The sequence below is a fragment of the Crocuta crocuta genome, unplaced genomic scaffold, assembly GCF_008692635.1.
Source record: "Crocuta crocuta isolate KB4526 unplaced genomic scaffold, BGI_CrCroc_1.0 scaffold92, whole genome shotgun sequence".
Classification (NCBI taxonomy): Eukaryota; Metazoa; Chordata; class Mammalia; order Carnivora; family Hyaenidae; genus Crocuta; species Crocuta crocuta.
This window is the reverse complement of record NW_027528804.1, coordinates 5,701,432-5,713,998: the sequence shown is the minus strand read 5'-3', so window position 1 is coordinate 5,713,998 and position 12,567 is coordinate 5,701,432. Positions and strand designations below refer to the sequence as shown.

At 37.0% G+C, this 12,567-nt stretch overlaps 1 protein-coding gene across 1 annotated transcript; it reads left to right on the top strand.

Moving 5' to 3' along the window:
• Nucleotides 1-399: 399 nt before the first annotated feature.
• GIMD1 (GIMAP family P-loop NTPase domain containing 1) lies at nucleotides 400-11,428 on the top strand. Its single transcript, XM_077755716.1, has 3 exons — nucleotides 400-428; nucleotides 1,704-2,098; nucleotides 11,168-11,428. Exons 2-3 carry the CDS (start codon nucleotides 1,706-1,708, stop codon nucleotides 11,426-11,428), a joined length of 654 nt encoding a protein of 217 aa, XP_077611842.1. The 5' UTR covers nucleotides 400-428; nucleotides 1,704-1,705.
• Nucleotides 11,429-12,567: the final 1,139 nt, after the last annotated feature.

Below are 12,567 nucleotides of genomic sequence, written 5' to 3'. Positions count from 1 at the left end.
AAGTAGTGATATGGTGCTCATCATTTACAACGGAAATAATTGTGACCATTGCTTTTAAATGTCTAGTTTGTGCTTAGTAGCTGTCAATTTTGCTTCCTTTATACTATAGAGAAGTTGTTACCTATCAGCAATGCCCTAAAACAAAGACTTTAATCTTGGAAATAAAGTTTCAGGAAGTATCTGTTGAAATAACAGGTCTGTCAGATGACCAAAAAAAAAAAAAAAGAAAAAAAGTCAGTGCTGATTAGAGGAAGACAACTAACCATTTATAGAGAGGATTCTGGTAATAGATTAACTAAATAGAATACAGACAGTATCAGTCTCTGAGTGGTACAGTGATACTGTCAGAAGATTAAAGTTCATGCCAAAGAACAACTGTACCAGCTCCAGAGAAGTCGGTGGAGAAAGTAGTTTTAAGATTGGTAAAGGTAGGTGACATGCAGCAAATGTATTGGGATTCCAAAAACATTATTATTTTTTATATCATGTATTTGATTCAGGAGGAAAGAGGAATCTGAGTGACTATGGTTTAACTGATACAGTTGAACTGTATGAGCTGGGGTCACCTTGAAGGACTCCAAAAATGAGTGTCTTTCTTTTGTGTGGGGTTTTGAGGTTCCTTCCAAATGTCCATGTTAGAATCTAGGGAGGTTGGGGTGAGGGGCATTAGAGGACAAGAAAGGCCAGAGGGACATAAAACTAAATGCTGGAAGTACAAATTATAAGCAAAAATAATAAGTCTGCCATATTAAGTTCTCTTATTTATGAATCAGCAGTTGAGTATATTTGGCAATGGGCCTGTAGCTCTGCCTTACTGATCTAATGAAAATGATCAACGACCTAAAAATGCTTATGTTCTGCGTAGATTACCTCCATGTTAGGGGTGCTGTAAATGGAATTGATTCTCTCAAGATTCTCCTCCCTCCTGACTGAGCTACACAATGTGTTGGGTTTTACTTCCTTTATTCAAAAGCCAGTAAGTTACTATGGTGGACCATGGAAATGATTTATTAATTATTTCGTAACAGAAATTACAAGCAGTTCTCATTTTCATCAGAATGCTGCCTGGTTGTAAAAAAATATAATAAACAAAAACGAAATCTTTAACATTATTCATGTTTCATAGGAGACAAACATTCAGGAAGTCAGGAGAGAAAATTTTTTGCAGATGCCATGTGTGTATTCATGGGATGGGGAGGTGGGGAGGTAGAGGATGTTATTTAAAATGCAGGAAGGATCTGTCTCTTCCACTCTTCTGGTTCGACTTCTCCTCCAAGAGTGATTAATTTTTAAAGGCTGCTGCTAGCCTTGTTAATGAAGTCAGAAACCTCAGCACCCATTGTAATCATACTCACCTACCACACTGATGAGTTAACATATGCCTCCTAAACATTTACATTATCATCATGCAATTTGGGTTTTTCTCCCTCCCTTTCCTGCAATCATTGCTTCCTCCTCTCTTCTTCATCTGTATTAAACTTCTCTCTCCTCTCCCATTGCAAACTACCAATATTATTTCAGTCTTCCCTCTATCACTGGGTTGTCTCCACTTTAGTGGAGCACTCGTCCATGTTTTAGCCACTATGAATGAGGGGTAAGGAAACCAAAGGTAATACCTGCAGTGCTCCAGGCCAAGTAAGATGCCCTACACTGGGTGAGTACAGATGTCTAACTGCTTATGCTGAGCCTTTGTTTACCCACAGACATGACAGACTCCAACAAGATGATCATCAACTTGGCCCTCTTTGGCATGACTCAGAGTGGAAAAAGTTCTGCTGGGAACATTCTTCTGGGAAGCACTGACTTCCCCAGCAGCTTTTCTCCATGTTCAGTGACCAATGATTGCTGTCTGGGCCGCAGTTGTCACCTCTGTGGCTTCATGCGACGAGGGGGGCAAGAGATCACCCTGCAGATCCAGGTGCTGGACACTCCAGGTTATCCACACAGCAGGTTGACCAAGAAGCACGTGGAACAGGAGGTCAAGGAGGCCCTGGCACATCACTTTGGGCAAGAGGGTCTCCATCTTGCACTGCTGGTCCAGAGAGCAGATGTACCTCTTTGTGGACAGGAAGCATCTTCCTTAGTCCAGATGATTCAGGTAATACAAAAAAGGCGATTACACTAATGCCATTATTCCTATCTGAAGGATAATTATCCTAATAGAAAAGAACTATGACAATTTGGTTCAAAGAGTAGTTTAAAACAAGTTCAAAGAGTAGTTTAAAACAATTTTTACCATAGAAATGGTAAAAGTTACTTGATCTTTCCCACCAAGAGCCATTTTTACAATTTCCTTTAGAAGAATTCAGTTAGTCATTTTGCAGCTGGGCCATAGGACTCCCCCCACTGCCCTAAAAATAAGATGCTAGACTTCAGAGGTTAACTAACCTCCAGTGGTCTCCACTGGATCTGCATCAGAATCAACTGGGTTGTCATTAAAAATGTATATTCATCCAAGCCCCATTGAAACAGAATTCAAGAGTAGAGCCAACGCATTTGCATACATTTTCCATATATTTCTTAAAAAGTCTAGTTTAATGGGGCATCTGGGTGGCTCAGTCGGTTAAGCGTCTGACTTCGGCCCAGGTCATGATCTCACGGTTTGTGGGTTCGAGCCCCATGGCGGGCTCTGTGCTGACAGCTAGCTCAGAGCCTGGAGCCTGTCTTCAGATTCTGTGTCTCCCTCTCTTTCTGTCCCTCTCTCTCTCAAAAATAAATAAAACATAAAAAAAGCCAAGTTTAAGAACTACTAAACTAAAAACTAAAATACTGACTTGCATCCATTTCCTATCAAGGGGACAATCTCTCTCTCTCTCTCTCTCTCTCTCTCTCTCTCTTTCTCTTTTGAGAGAGAGAGAAAGAGTGGGAGTGCAGAGGGGCAGAGGGAGAGGGAGAGGCAGAATCTTAAGCAGGTTGGGGAGGGGGCGGCCTGATTCAGGGCTGGATCTCATGACTATAAGATTGTAACCTGAGCTAAAACCAAGAGTTAGACACTTAACCAACTGAATACCTAGGCACACACACCCCTTTTTTAAGGGGACAATCTCTTATAGTTCACTAACAAATGGGTGTTCATTCACTGATTCAATCATGGAAAACTATATTAGGTACCTGCACAAAGCTTAATGATTAGTGAACAGTACATGAGCCCTGCCCTCAAAAAACTTACAGTCTAGAAGAGACTAATAAACAAATGTAAGACAAGTGCCAAAGTAGTGTAATGTATGGGCAGGGAGAAAAGAGGTTTCACTCTGACTTATATCATGGCAAACATGCAGGGAAGATCTATGCTTTATTTATAGGAAAGAAACAATCTTTCTTCATCATCTGTAGGGCCAGCAACTGATCCATTATAGCCAAGAGAAGACCACAGGGACCTCAGCATGAATATAAATAACATATGCCACCTTTGCCTTAGTAGTCCATTCCTGTTTGTTTGTTCATTTATTGTAAGTCACTATGTTGGAAGCTTGTTAAGCTAGTCTAGGTGAGGAGCTGGGGATAGGGAAAGGTTCTGGGTATGGCCATAACTAGGAGATGGAGGGACTAATACTTGCATACAGTATAGACACATACATGAACCAGGCCCATGTAAAACCAACAATTTCTGGAAACTGCTCATTAAGCTGCTCCTTTCCATTCAATCTCTTGATTCTCTAGGCAGGGGCCACCCAAATTTAACTGCTGGACTTGACTAGTATTACTCAGTAGCCTTGCTTAGTCATCGAGATATGAGAACTCATCACTACTAGAAACTCTATAGGTAAATTACATGGTGAATAGAGAGCAGATGTTTTTCATTCAACAAGAATTTGTATAAATGTTACTCTTCTTTTGGTCAATCTCTGATCATGTTGATGGAGGATCTGAGGCACTTAGAAAGATAGTGTGCTTAGCTTGAAAGGAATATTTTTTCCCTTTAACTAGTAAAGGCATAAGATTGTTCTAAATGACACTTTTTTTCAGTAACTGCATGTTTCTAAAATGAAAAAAAAAAGTGAAATCACAATAGACTAGTGGAAAAAATTAGGGTGACAAGAGCATAAAAAATAATCTTCATTATCCAACTCCTAAAAAATCAAGGACATGCTGTATAAAAGTAGAGAAGATGATTGTAATTAAGAAACAATGTTTAATCCAAGAAAGCCCACAAACTTCCCCCAAACTATGAAAGCCTGAATTTCAAACAATATTTCTGGTAGAAATCAACTGGAGGAGAAACCTGTTGCTCTTCCATCAGTGCATCAGTATAATTTTTTTAAGTGTATTCATTTCTTTTGAGAGAGAGAGAGAGAGAGAGAGAGAGAGAGAGAGGGAGGCAGCAGGGGAGGGACAGAGGAAGAGCGAGAGAGAGAGCAAGAGAATCCCAAGCAGACTCCACAGTGTCAGCACAGAGCCCGATGTGGGGCTCAAACCATGAACCATGAGATCATGACTTGAACCAAAATCAAGTCGGATGCTCAACTGATTGGGCCACCCAGGCACCCACCATCAATGTAATTTTTAAACAAGTTTTAAAATTCATTTAAAGCTGCCATTAAATAACATTTAGCTTAAGATATAGATGGATGTAACTCAGTAAATTCAGTAAGTGCACAAATAGTTCTCAAAAACTAGCATCTCTCCTTATGCCTCCAAATTCTTCTCTATGCTAGTACTATGCTAAGCCAAAAGGGACAATTTAAAAGACGTACATTTTAAAAACAGATTTTGTTTTCCAGTTTTAGTATATAGAACACTACAGTCATCCCCTATTTTTTTTTTTATACAGCAGAATTTGATTTATAAATGTCTCTCTCATCTTTTAAAAAGGTATCTGGCATATAGCCACCTTCTCCTGGCACTGCCTTCCTTAAGTCAGTGTCCAGTTCATGACTTAAAGGCAGGGAGGAGATAGGCTAGAGTAAAACTCAGATCCAGAATTTTTTTTCCCCTAAAATAAATCTTTTCCCTCCCAGGAAAACTCAGCAGCCAAGATTTAGTAATCTTCAGAGGGGCCCATGACCCCTGGGAGGCACTGCAATCCTATTCTGGGCTTCCATCATAATTTTTGGTTGAAGATTGCCTATGCACAAGCTGGCTGTTTATGATCTTTTTCCTGAAGGTGCTTCGGTTACTGGTGGCAGCCATCTGGATGTGCTCACAGATTGGGAGCAGCTGCAGAATGTCTGAATATTCAACAGGACCAACAGCTGTTAGGAAGGAGCAAGGAGTTGTTAAGGTCCTCTGGTTCCAGACACACCCTGGATTGCTTTCTCTTCCTGGTTTATGAAAAATGGGGAATGGAATATTTGCCTTCTCCCTTTTCCTCTCCTCCTTTCTGGGGGCACTGCTACCTGCCATGGAAGGAGTCAACAAGGCCAATGCCAGAGACGTAATCTCTTCTTTCCTGTACCTCCCTATTATCTCTTTAAATATCTCTTTAAATTTGTGCTCTAAAATTTTTTAGAGGAGTTATAGGCTGCCAGCTATGACAAGTGAAATATTTCCCCAAATGACCCCTTTTTATTTACTTATGTTAGGCCTTAGTAATTTATAGCAAAATGGTGGCGATGTCAGAGAGTCATCTCTCCAAAATTGGAAAATAAGGGGAATGATTCATCTAGATATTACCTACCATTTGAATGTTATTTAAAAATCCACAAATAATGGATCAGAGAAGACAGAATAAAGGTACCTTAAGAAAAGTTCTAGCAAGCAGCCAAACTGCACAAAGAATTGAATCCAGGAATTGACTAAAGTCCAAATTCTTTCCACTATCATGGTATCATGTGTTATACTGTATATAATCAGGTTTCAAGCATATATTTTTGATTTAGAATGAACAACTCAAATGTTGATGTTATAGGTGTGTGTGTATACAAAAGGCTCAAAAAGGCTAAAGCAAGGCCGGAAAATACTTAACAAAGATAATGGGCTTAGTTGCTCAGTAGAATTATTTGAAAAATAAGGCTTGTTACAATTTTAAGCATATGACTAAAAATGTTACTAAGAGTTTCTTGGCTTCAGTTCTTCACTTATAAAATGGGGATAATTTCACCTATGTTAAAGAGTTTTAAGGGTTATATTTAATGAGTGTAATGTGCTTGGCATTCTGCCTGACTTACAGTAGGTTCACAGAGAATTACTATCAGTTATCATTTTTATTATTATTGTCACTACACAAATTATAATGAGTACTTATTCATATGAATTACTAGATATGAGCAACCTATTATAGAGGTAAAGAAAACGGCTTCTATAGTAAGTTATACTTGTGTTCAAGTTTCTGCTTACTTACTTGTTTTGTGACCTTGGGCAAGTAATTCCTCTAGATTTCAATCTCTTAATTGGTAAATTGGGAAAGACACTAATGTCTAGTATACTGGGTTATTTTCAGGACTAATTTCATATTATCATAACAGTAGAGTAACTCAGTAGCACAAGGCAAGTGCATACAATGTCAGCTATGGTCATCATCTAAAATTAGGACATGTTATTCGTATCCTTCTTTGGGATTTTCTTGATAGGTTGGAGAAGAAAATCAGAGTGAAATCAAGCTTACACAGCCCTGATGTATAAGAACTTCTTTACTGATTTAGAAAAAAAATCTGGGACGAAAATTCACTGGCTTCCTAAGGTTAAAGTGAGAAGCTCTAATTTAGTGGGAAGGACATGGGCCTGGCAGCGAGGGGAACTCGCAAAGGCCCAGGCCTGACAACAATCAGCTGTGCGGCTTTGGCAAAGCCATTTACCATCACAAGTCCACAATATCCTCATCTGTAAAATAAGGCAATGGACATATGATCTCTAAGGTTCAATATTCTCTGAATCTGATCTAACAAGGTCTTATCATTCATCTCTCTGAGAAGGTAATGTGGTGCTTTAAGTGGGATGAGAGTAAGGGAATAGTATGGAATATGAAAAATGGTCCTCATTGTCCTCCTGTTCCATGATAATTTTTTTCTCAGTTGATGTAATAGTTGGCTTTTTAAAATTTCCCCCCTAAAAAGTCCAGATGCTATGATTTCATCAACCACAAACAAATGGGGCAGGGCTGGTGAGGTCCTGGGAAATGAACATAATTCCTGGAAAACAAAGTTTATATCCTAACTAGTTGTCCCAAAAGGACTAGATGGACTCATACCCATTAGCACTCTGAAACCAAACAATTCATGATTGATTGTAAAATTTCCATCTAGCTTAGTACTATATTTAAATTATTAACACCAGATAGCTTACATTAACTTATCTTGCTCTTGGATTTTTATGTGAGGTATCAATCAACTGTGATTATTCTTTCTCTGGGTCCACAGAGAACACGTTTGGCCACTAACATGATGACTATACACCAAGCGACACTACTTTCAAATAGTCAACTATTTTCCAGCCAAAAATCAATCTAAAGATTATAAGCTAAATCAACCATTCTCTTCTATTTTGGGCAGTAATTCAAAAGTGCAATTTCTCCCACAGTTTAGGACATGAGCATCCTTTCATAAATAATTATCAACATGTTAAAATTTCTCAGTGGCTGAACACATGGACTTGTAAGTGGTGTCGAGCTTACAGATCTGTTTTCCTTAGGTGGTTTAACTCATTTTTCCTGAATGTTATTATAGTTTAAAGTATAGGAAATGTCTGGGAGACTAAAACAGAACGTGTTAATGTTACAACCCAGAAAACCAGGAACTAAAGACATACTGTGAAAGTTATACCATCTAATGCAATAAGTACTAACCTAGCAAGAGAAGAATTCTATGTTATAATATATAAGGAAGGGATCACATGAGCCAAACCGTTTATTTAGCATGCATTTTTTATTATGGTGATGTTTTAAAAATATTTAATGGCAAATGTGGTTCATGCATCAACCAACACTCAGAGGGTAGCCCTGGGGGTAGCACTCAAAAGGCTAAGGGTGGTATCTATTTATTAACTTGGATTAAACATTTCAATATCATGACAATCAATATAAACACATTGATGATGTACTTGGGTGACTATCAGAACTGGCTCTAAATTTGAGCTTTCAGAGATAAGAATGTTCAGGGATTAATAGTTACACTTTATAGAAGTAAAGGCCCCATACTACACAATTCCCAATAATGTTCAATCATTCTCTTTACTTGATGTGTCTTCACTGTCTTAATTCCTATACTCAAGGTATCATCACATGCTAGAAACATATCCCGACCCCTTCCTCTACCCTCACATTCCACCCCCACCCCAAACTGGGCTAAATGTCTGCCTCTAAAGCACCGATATATTTCTATCACAACACCTGCAACTAAACCAAACTGAAAGTATTTTCTTTCCTGTCTGTTCTTCTTCCTCAGTTTTAAGTTTAGGTAGTACAAAAGAATCTCCACCAGACATAAGCAGAAAATGCATCTGTCATGGTCTACTCTGTGTCCCTGGAACAAAGTAAACCCCCAATAAATATTTGCAGAAGGAATAAATCACCTAGAATTCTTTTTAAAATTCAAATTTCCAGGATCCATCCCTAAAGATTCTGATGCATTTTTAGCAAACATCTCAAATGGTTCTGATGTAAATAACCTAAGAATCTTTATTCCCAGAATCTAGATCTATTTATCAGTTCATTAATTTCTCAGCCATTTGTATTAATTTGGTAAGGATTATCATACCAAGGCTGCATTACCTGGGTGGCTTTTCAGTAACAGAAATGTATTGTCTCTCAGTTCTGTAGGCTAGAAGTCTGAAATGAATGTAGCACGGTTAGTTCCTTCTGAGGGCTGTAAGTGAAGAATCTATCCAAGAGTTCTGTCCTTGGCTTATGGATGACTGTCTTTATGTTTACATGGCACTTTCCCTTTATTTTTATCTTTGTCCAAACACCAATCACACTGGATTAGAGGCCCACTCGTAATGACCCTATTGTCAAATAAAGTCACATTCTGAGGTACTAGAGGTTAAGATTTCAACATATGAAATTAAACTCATAACAATAGTTTATTTTGCAACTCACTGATCTTCTCTCACAAGGAACATGTTACAACATACTGAATACGACAGACTTTGCTATGTCACTTTTAGGTAAAATGTGATGTTGACACTACACATGTATTAGATTTACACAAGAATTATCTTATTTACAAGGTGGGTTAATTAAAATTTTGCTAATTTGTGTTCTGAAGGCACTAAGAATATGCCAACTAAAGTACTTTGTAAAAAAATTCTTCTGTAAAGTTTAGAATCGGTTAAAAATAATTATTCATTGAATGTACTGATCTTAAAATTTCAATTCAGATTTTCTTCAAGCAGGGCATTTTTAGAGCTAGAAATATATAATTATTCGATGGTATAGACAAAGTTTAAACAGATATGAAGAAAATTTTGGACTTATGCACTGAGAAACTCTTTCTGAATGCAAAACAGAAAGTGCAGACTACATGCAAACCCATGAGAACTACAGAACAAAAGAGAAATTTTATAGGAAAGTACCATTTTCTGTCCCAACGGTTAAACTTCAAAACTAAAGACTCGAAACAAATAAATAAAACCCTAAACCTTCTATTTGAGATGACAGTGAGGGTCTACATTCCAGCTTAATCCAACCAATGTCTAGTGAGAGTTTACAATGTGCCACAGGCTTTGATTGATATAGCAAGACATAAACTCTGCCTTCCAAAAGCTCCTGGTCAAGTTACAGAGATAAATGTGTAAATAAATAGTTTTGATAAATGTCAGACTGTATTAGGAATATAATTGGTAACCACGGTCTCAAGGTGTTTAAGTTTAAATATACTGTTCCACAGTTGTCATATTTTCATATAATTTATGTCTCCATTCCTTATTCCCTCCTTCCTTTCCTTCTCCCTTTTTCTTTCTTCCTTCCATTTTCAGCTTTTCAGTCTTATCAATACCAATCCTGTATTTGTTATATACACTGAAAATAGTTTCCCAAACTGCATTTCAATTTTCCCAAGATTTTTAAACCGTCTATGCTGATATCCCTCTATGGGTTTGTATTCAACCTCTCTATGCATCAGTTTCTCCATATTTAATGGAAATAATACTAGTATCTCCCACAAAGCTTTATGTTGAATTCAAAAGACATAAAGCATGTAAAGCGCCTAGGAGAATATCTAGCACTAAATAGTAGTTGTTCTCCCTTCCTTCTTTCTTCTGATTACTAGGGGTCCTGGATATTTGTTATGCTTATTCCTAAGTATTTTATCTTTCCAAAGACTCAAAAATAAGTAAAACCCTAATATTTTAGGGATGATGAGGGTCTAAATTCAAAACTATTATAAACTGGTAGCAGCTTTTGAAAATATTTTGATAATGAGAATATTTGGAATGAATGGAATTTCTTTCACAAGGCCATGATTTCATAAAGCTTTGGAAATATTTAAAAAGTTAAAAATGTTATCCCTAGACACCTTTACATTGTGTGAACAATATGCCACATGCTGCTACTTCTTTACATCAGCTTATTTTCACTAATCAAACAATAACTTATTACATAACCAACTTCCATATATCACTAAACAAAGGAACACCAGTCTTCAATGTTTTTCAACCACAGTAGAGGAAGTCATCTGATAAACTGGACCTGATTCTAAGCATATGAAGTGAAGAGGATGAGAATCACTGTAATATTTTGTAGGTGTTCCAAATCACTAAATGTAATTTGATCTTAACTTTTCCATTGCATGACTTCTGACTAATCTATAGATTGTAACCAGATTACATAATTATAAATCCTTAGAAAACTTTTAGTTACTATGACAACACAACATTCCTACAAAAAAAAAAAATGACAATTCCCTTGGCGCAAGTCTTCTGACTTAAAGGAATTCAGTAGTTCTAACAGCTTTAGGTTGGCAGGCAAATAGAAATTACTGCTGAATGTTATAAATGTGATTGTGTCATATGCAACATTAATAACATGCAGTTCTGAAGTTATGTATACATAAATTATAAGAGCAAAATAAAATGGAGAATTAAAGCCTTTTTTTTAACAAAACCCACCCACCTCTCTCCATTTACTTACATTATTTGACCCCATCTTCACTTCCCATTACATATATCAGTTTTTAGTAACATAATGACATCCAGATCTGTTGCCTGTCCATGTTGAACCTATAATAACTCCTTTGCTTGTGTTTGAGGAATGTAGGCCAAGGCAAATAGCCATTTAACTTTCACTCTCTTTCAGGAACTTCTAGGACATGCTTGGAAGAATTACACTGCCATTCTTTTCACCCATGCAGAAAAAATAGAAGAGGCTGGGTTCAGTGAAGATAAATACTTGCATGAGGCCTCTGATACACTGCTAACCCTGCTAAATTCTATACAGCGCCGATATATTTTCCAGTATAAAAAAGGAAACTCACTTAATGAACAAAGAATAAAAATCTTAGAAAGAATCATGGAAATTATAAAAGAAAACTGTTACCAAGTTCTTACCTTTAAATAAAATTTAAATAAACGGAAAAGAGCTTTGGGTTTTAGAGTCAGAAACCTTGTTTCGAAAGTGCCTTTGTCAGAATGGATGAGGACAGTCAGAATTCCATAGGCTGCTGGTTAAGAGTACATTGGTATAACCACTTTGGACAACTGTTTGGCTGTTAAAAAGAATATAAAGGAAACAAGACTTCCAATGCAAATCCTATGACCCAGCATTTGGCCTCCTAAGTATATATCCAGCAGAAAGGTGTACATTTGTACACTAAAGGACATGTATGTACAAGAATGCTCTTGGCAATACTATTCATAATAGCTAAATAGCTACTGGAAATTATCCAAGTGTCCATTAACAGAATAGATAAGCAAATAAAGGTATATTCTCACAATGGAATATTTATATGAGAATGAGAATGACCAAACTACATGTAACAATATCAATGAATTGCCCAAACAGAAAATCAAAGAAATAGTATATGCTGTATTACTCCATTTGTATAAAGTTCAAAAACACCCAAAACTGATGTAATAGAAACTACTCTGATGTTAGGAGAGGTCACTCTTGGGGAGGGGACAGTGAGCATGCACTGGGCAGCTTCTGAGATTCTGGTAATGTTTTGTTTTTTGATCTGGAGGCTGGCTTGAGTGATCACGTTGTAAAAATTTAACAATAAACACTTCTGATTCATAAGGTGTTCAGTATATGTATTTGAATAAAATTTTAAATGAATAAATTATTAGCTGTATTTTAAAAACTAGTTCCACCACTTAACTTGATGCTAGACAAGGAAAATTATCTAATCCTGTGAAAGCCTCACTTGGAATATCTAATGGATAGTTACTGTAATGATGCTCAATAAATGTTAACTTTCTTTTCCACTTTCTTATAACCTGTGGTTCCTATTTAGGGTTGGAAATACACGTAAAAATTCAGAGCCAAGCCATGCAGCACAAACAAGGATAGCAATATTACTGTAATAACTAAATACAAATAAAGCCTGGACTTAAAAAGAGGCTACCTCTACCTTGTAAGTTTGGCTTAGTAGAGACCAGGATGGTCTCAAAGGCAGCAGTGAGAACTGAGGGAAAATAATTCTAGTCTATTAGAGCAGCCAAGTCTACCACCAAATCAAAATTGGATCACCCTCATAT

What these genes read in the sequence shown, in the direction of transcription:
- GIMD1 (XM_077755716.1), top strand. Translation starts at nt 1,706, where the DNA reads ATGACAGACTCCAACAAGATGATCATCAACTTGGCCCTCTTTGGCATG. An exon ending in CCTTAGTCCAGATGATTCAG is followed by an intron (nt 2,099 to 11,167) that starts GTAATACAAAAA and finishes ACTCTCTTTCAG; the next exon opens with GAACTTCTAGGACATGCTTG.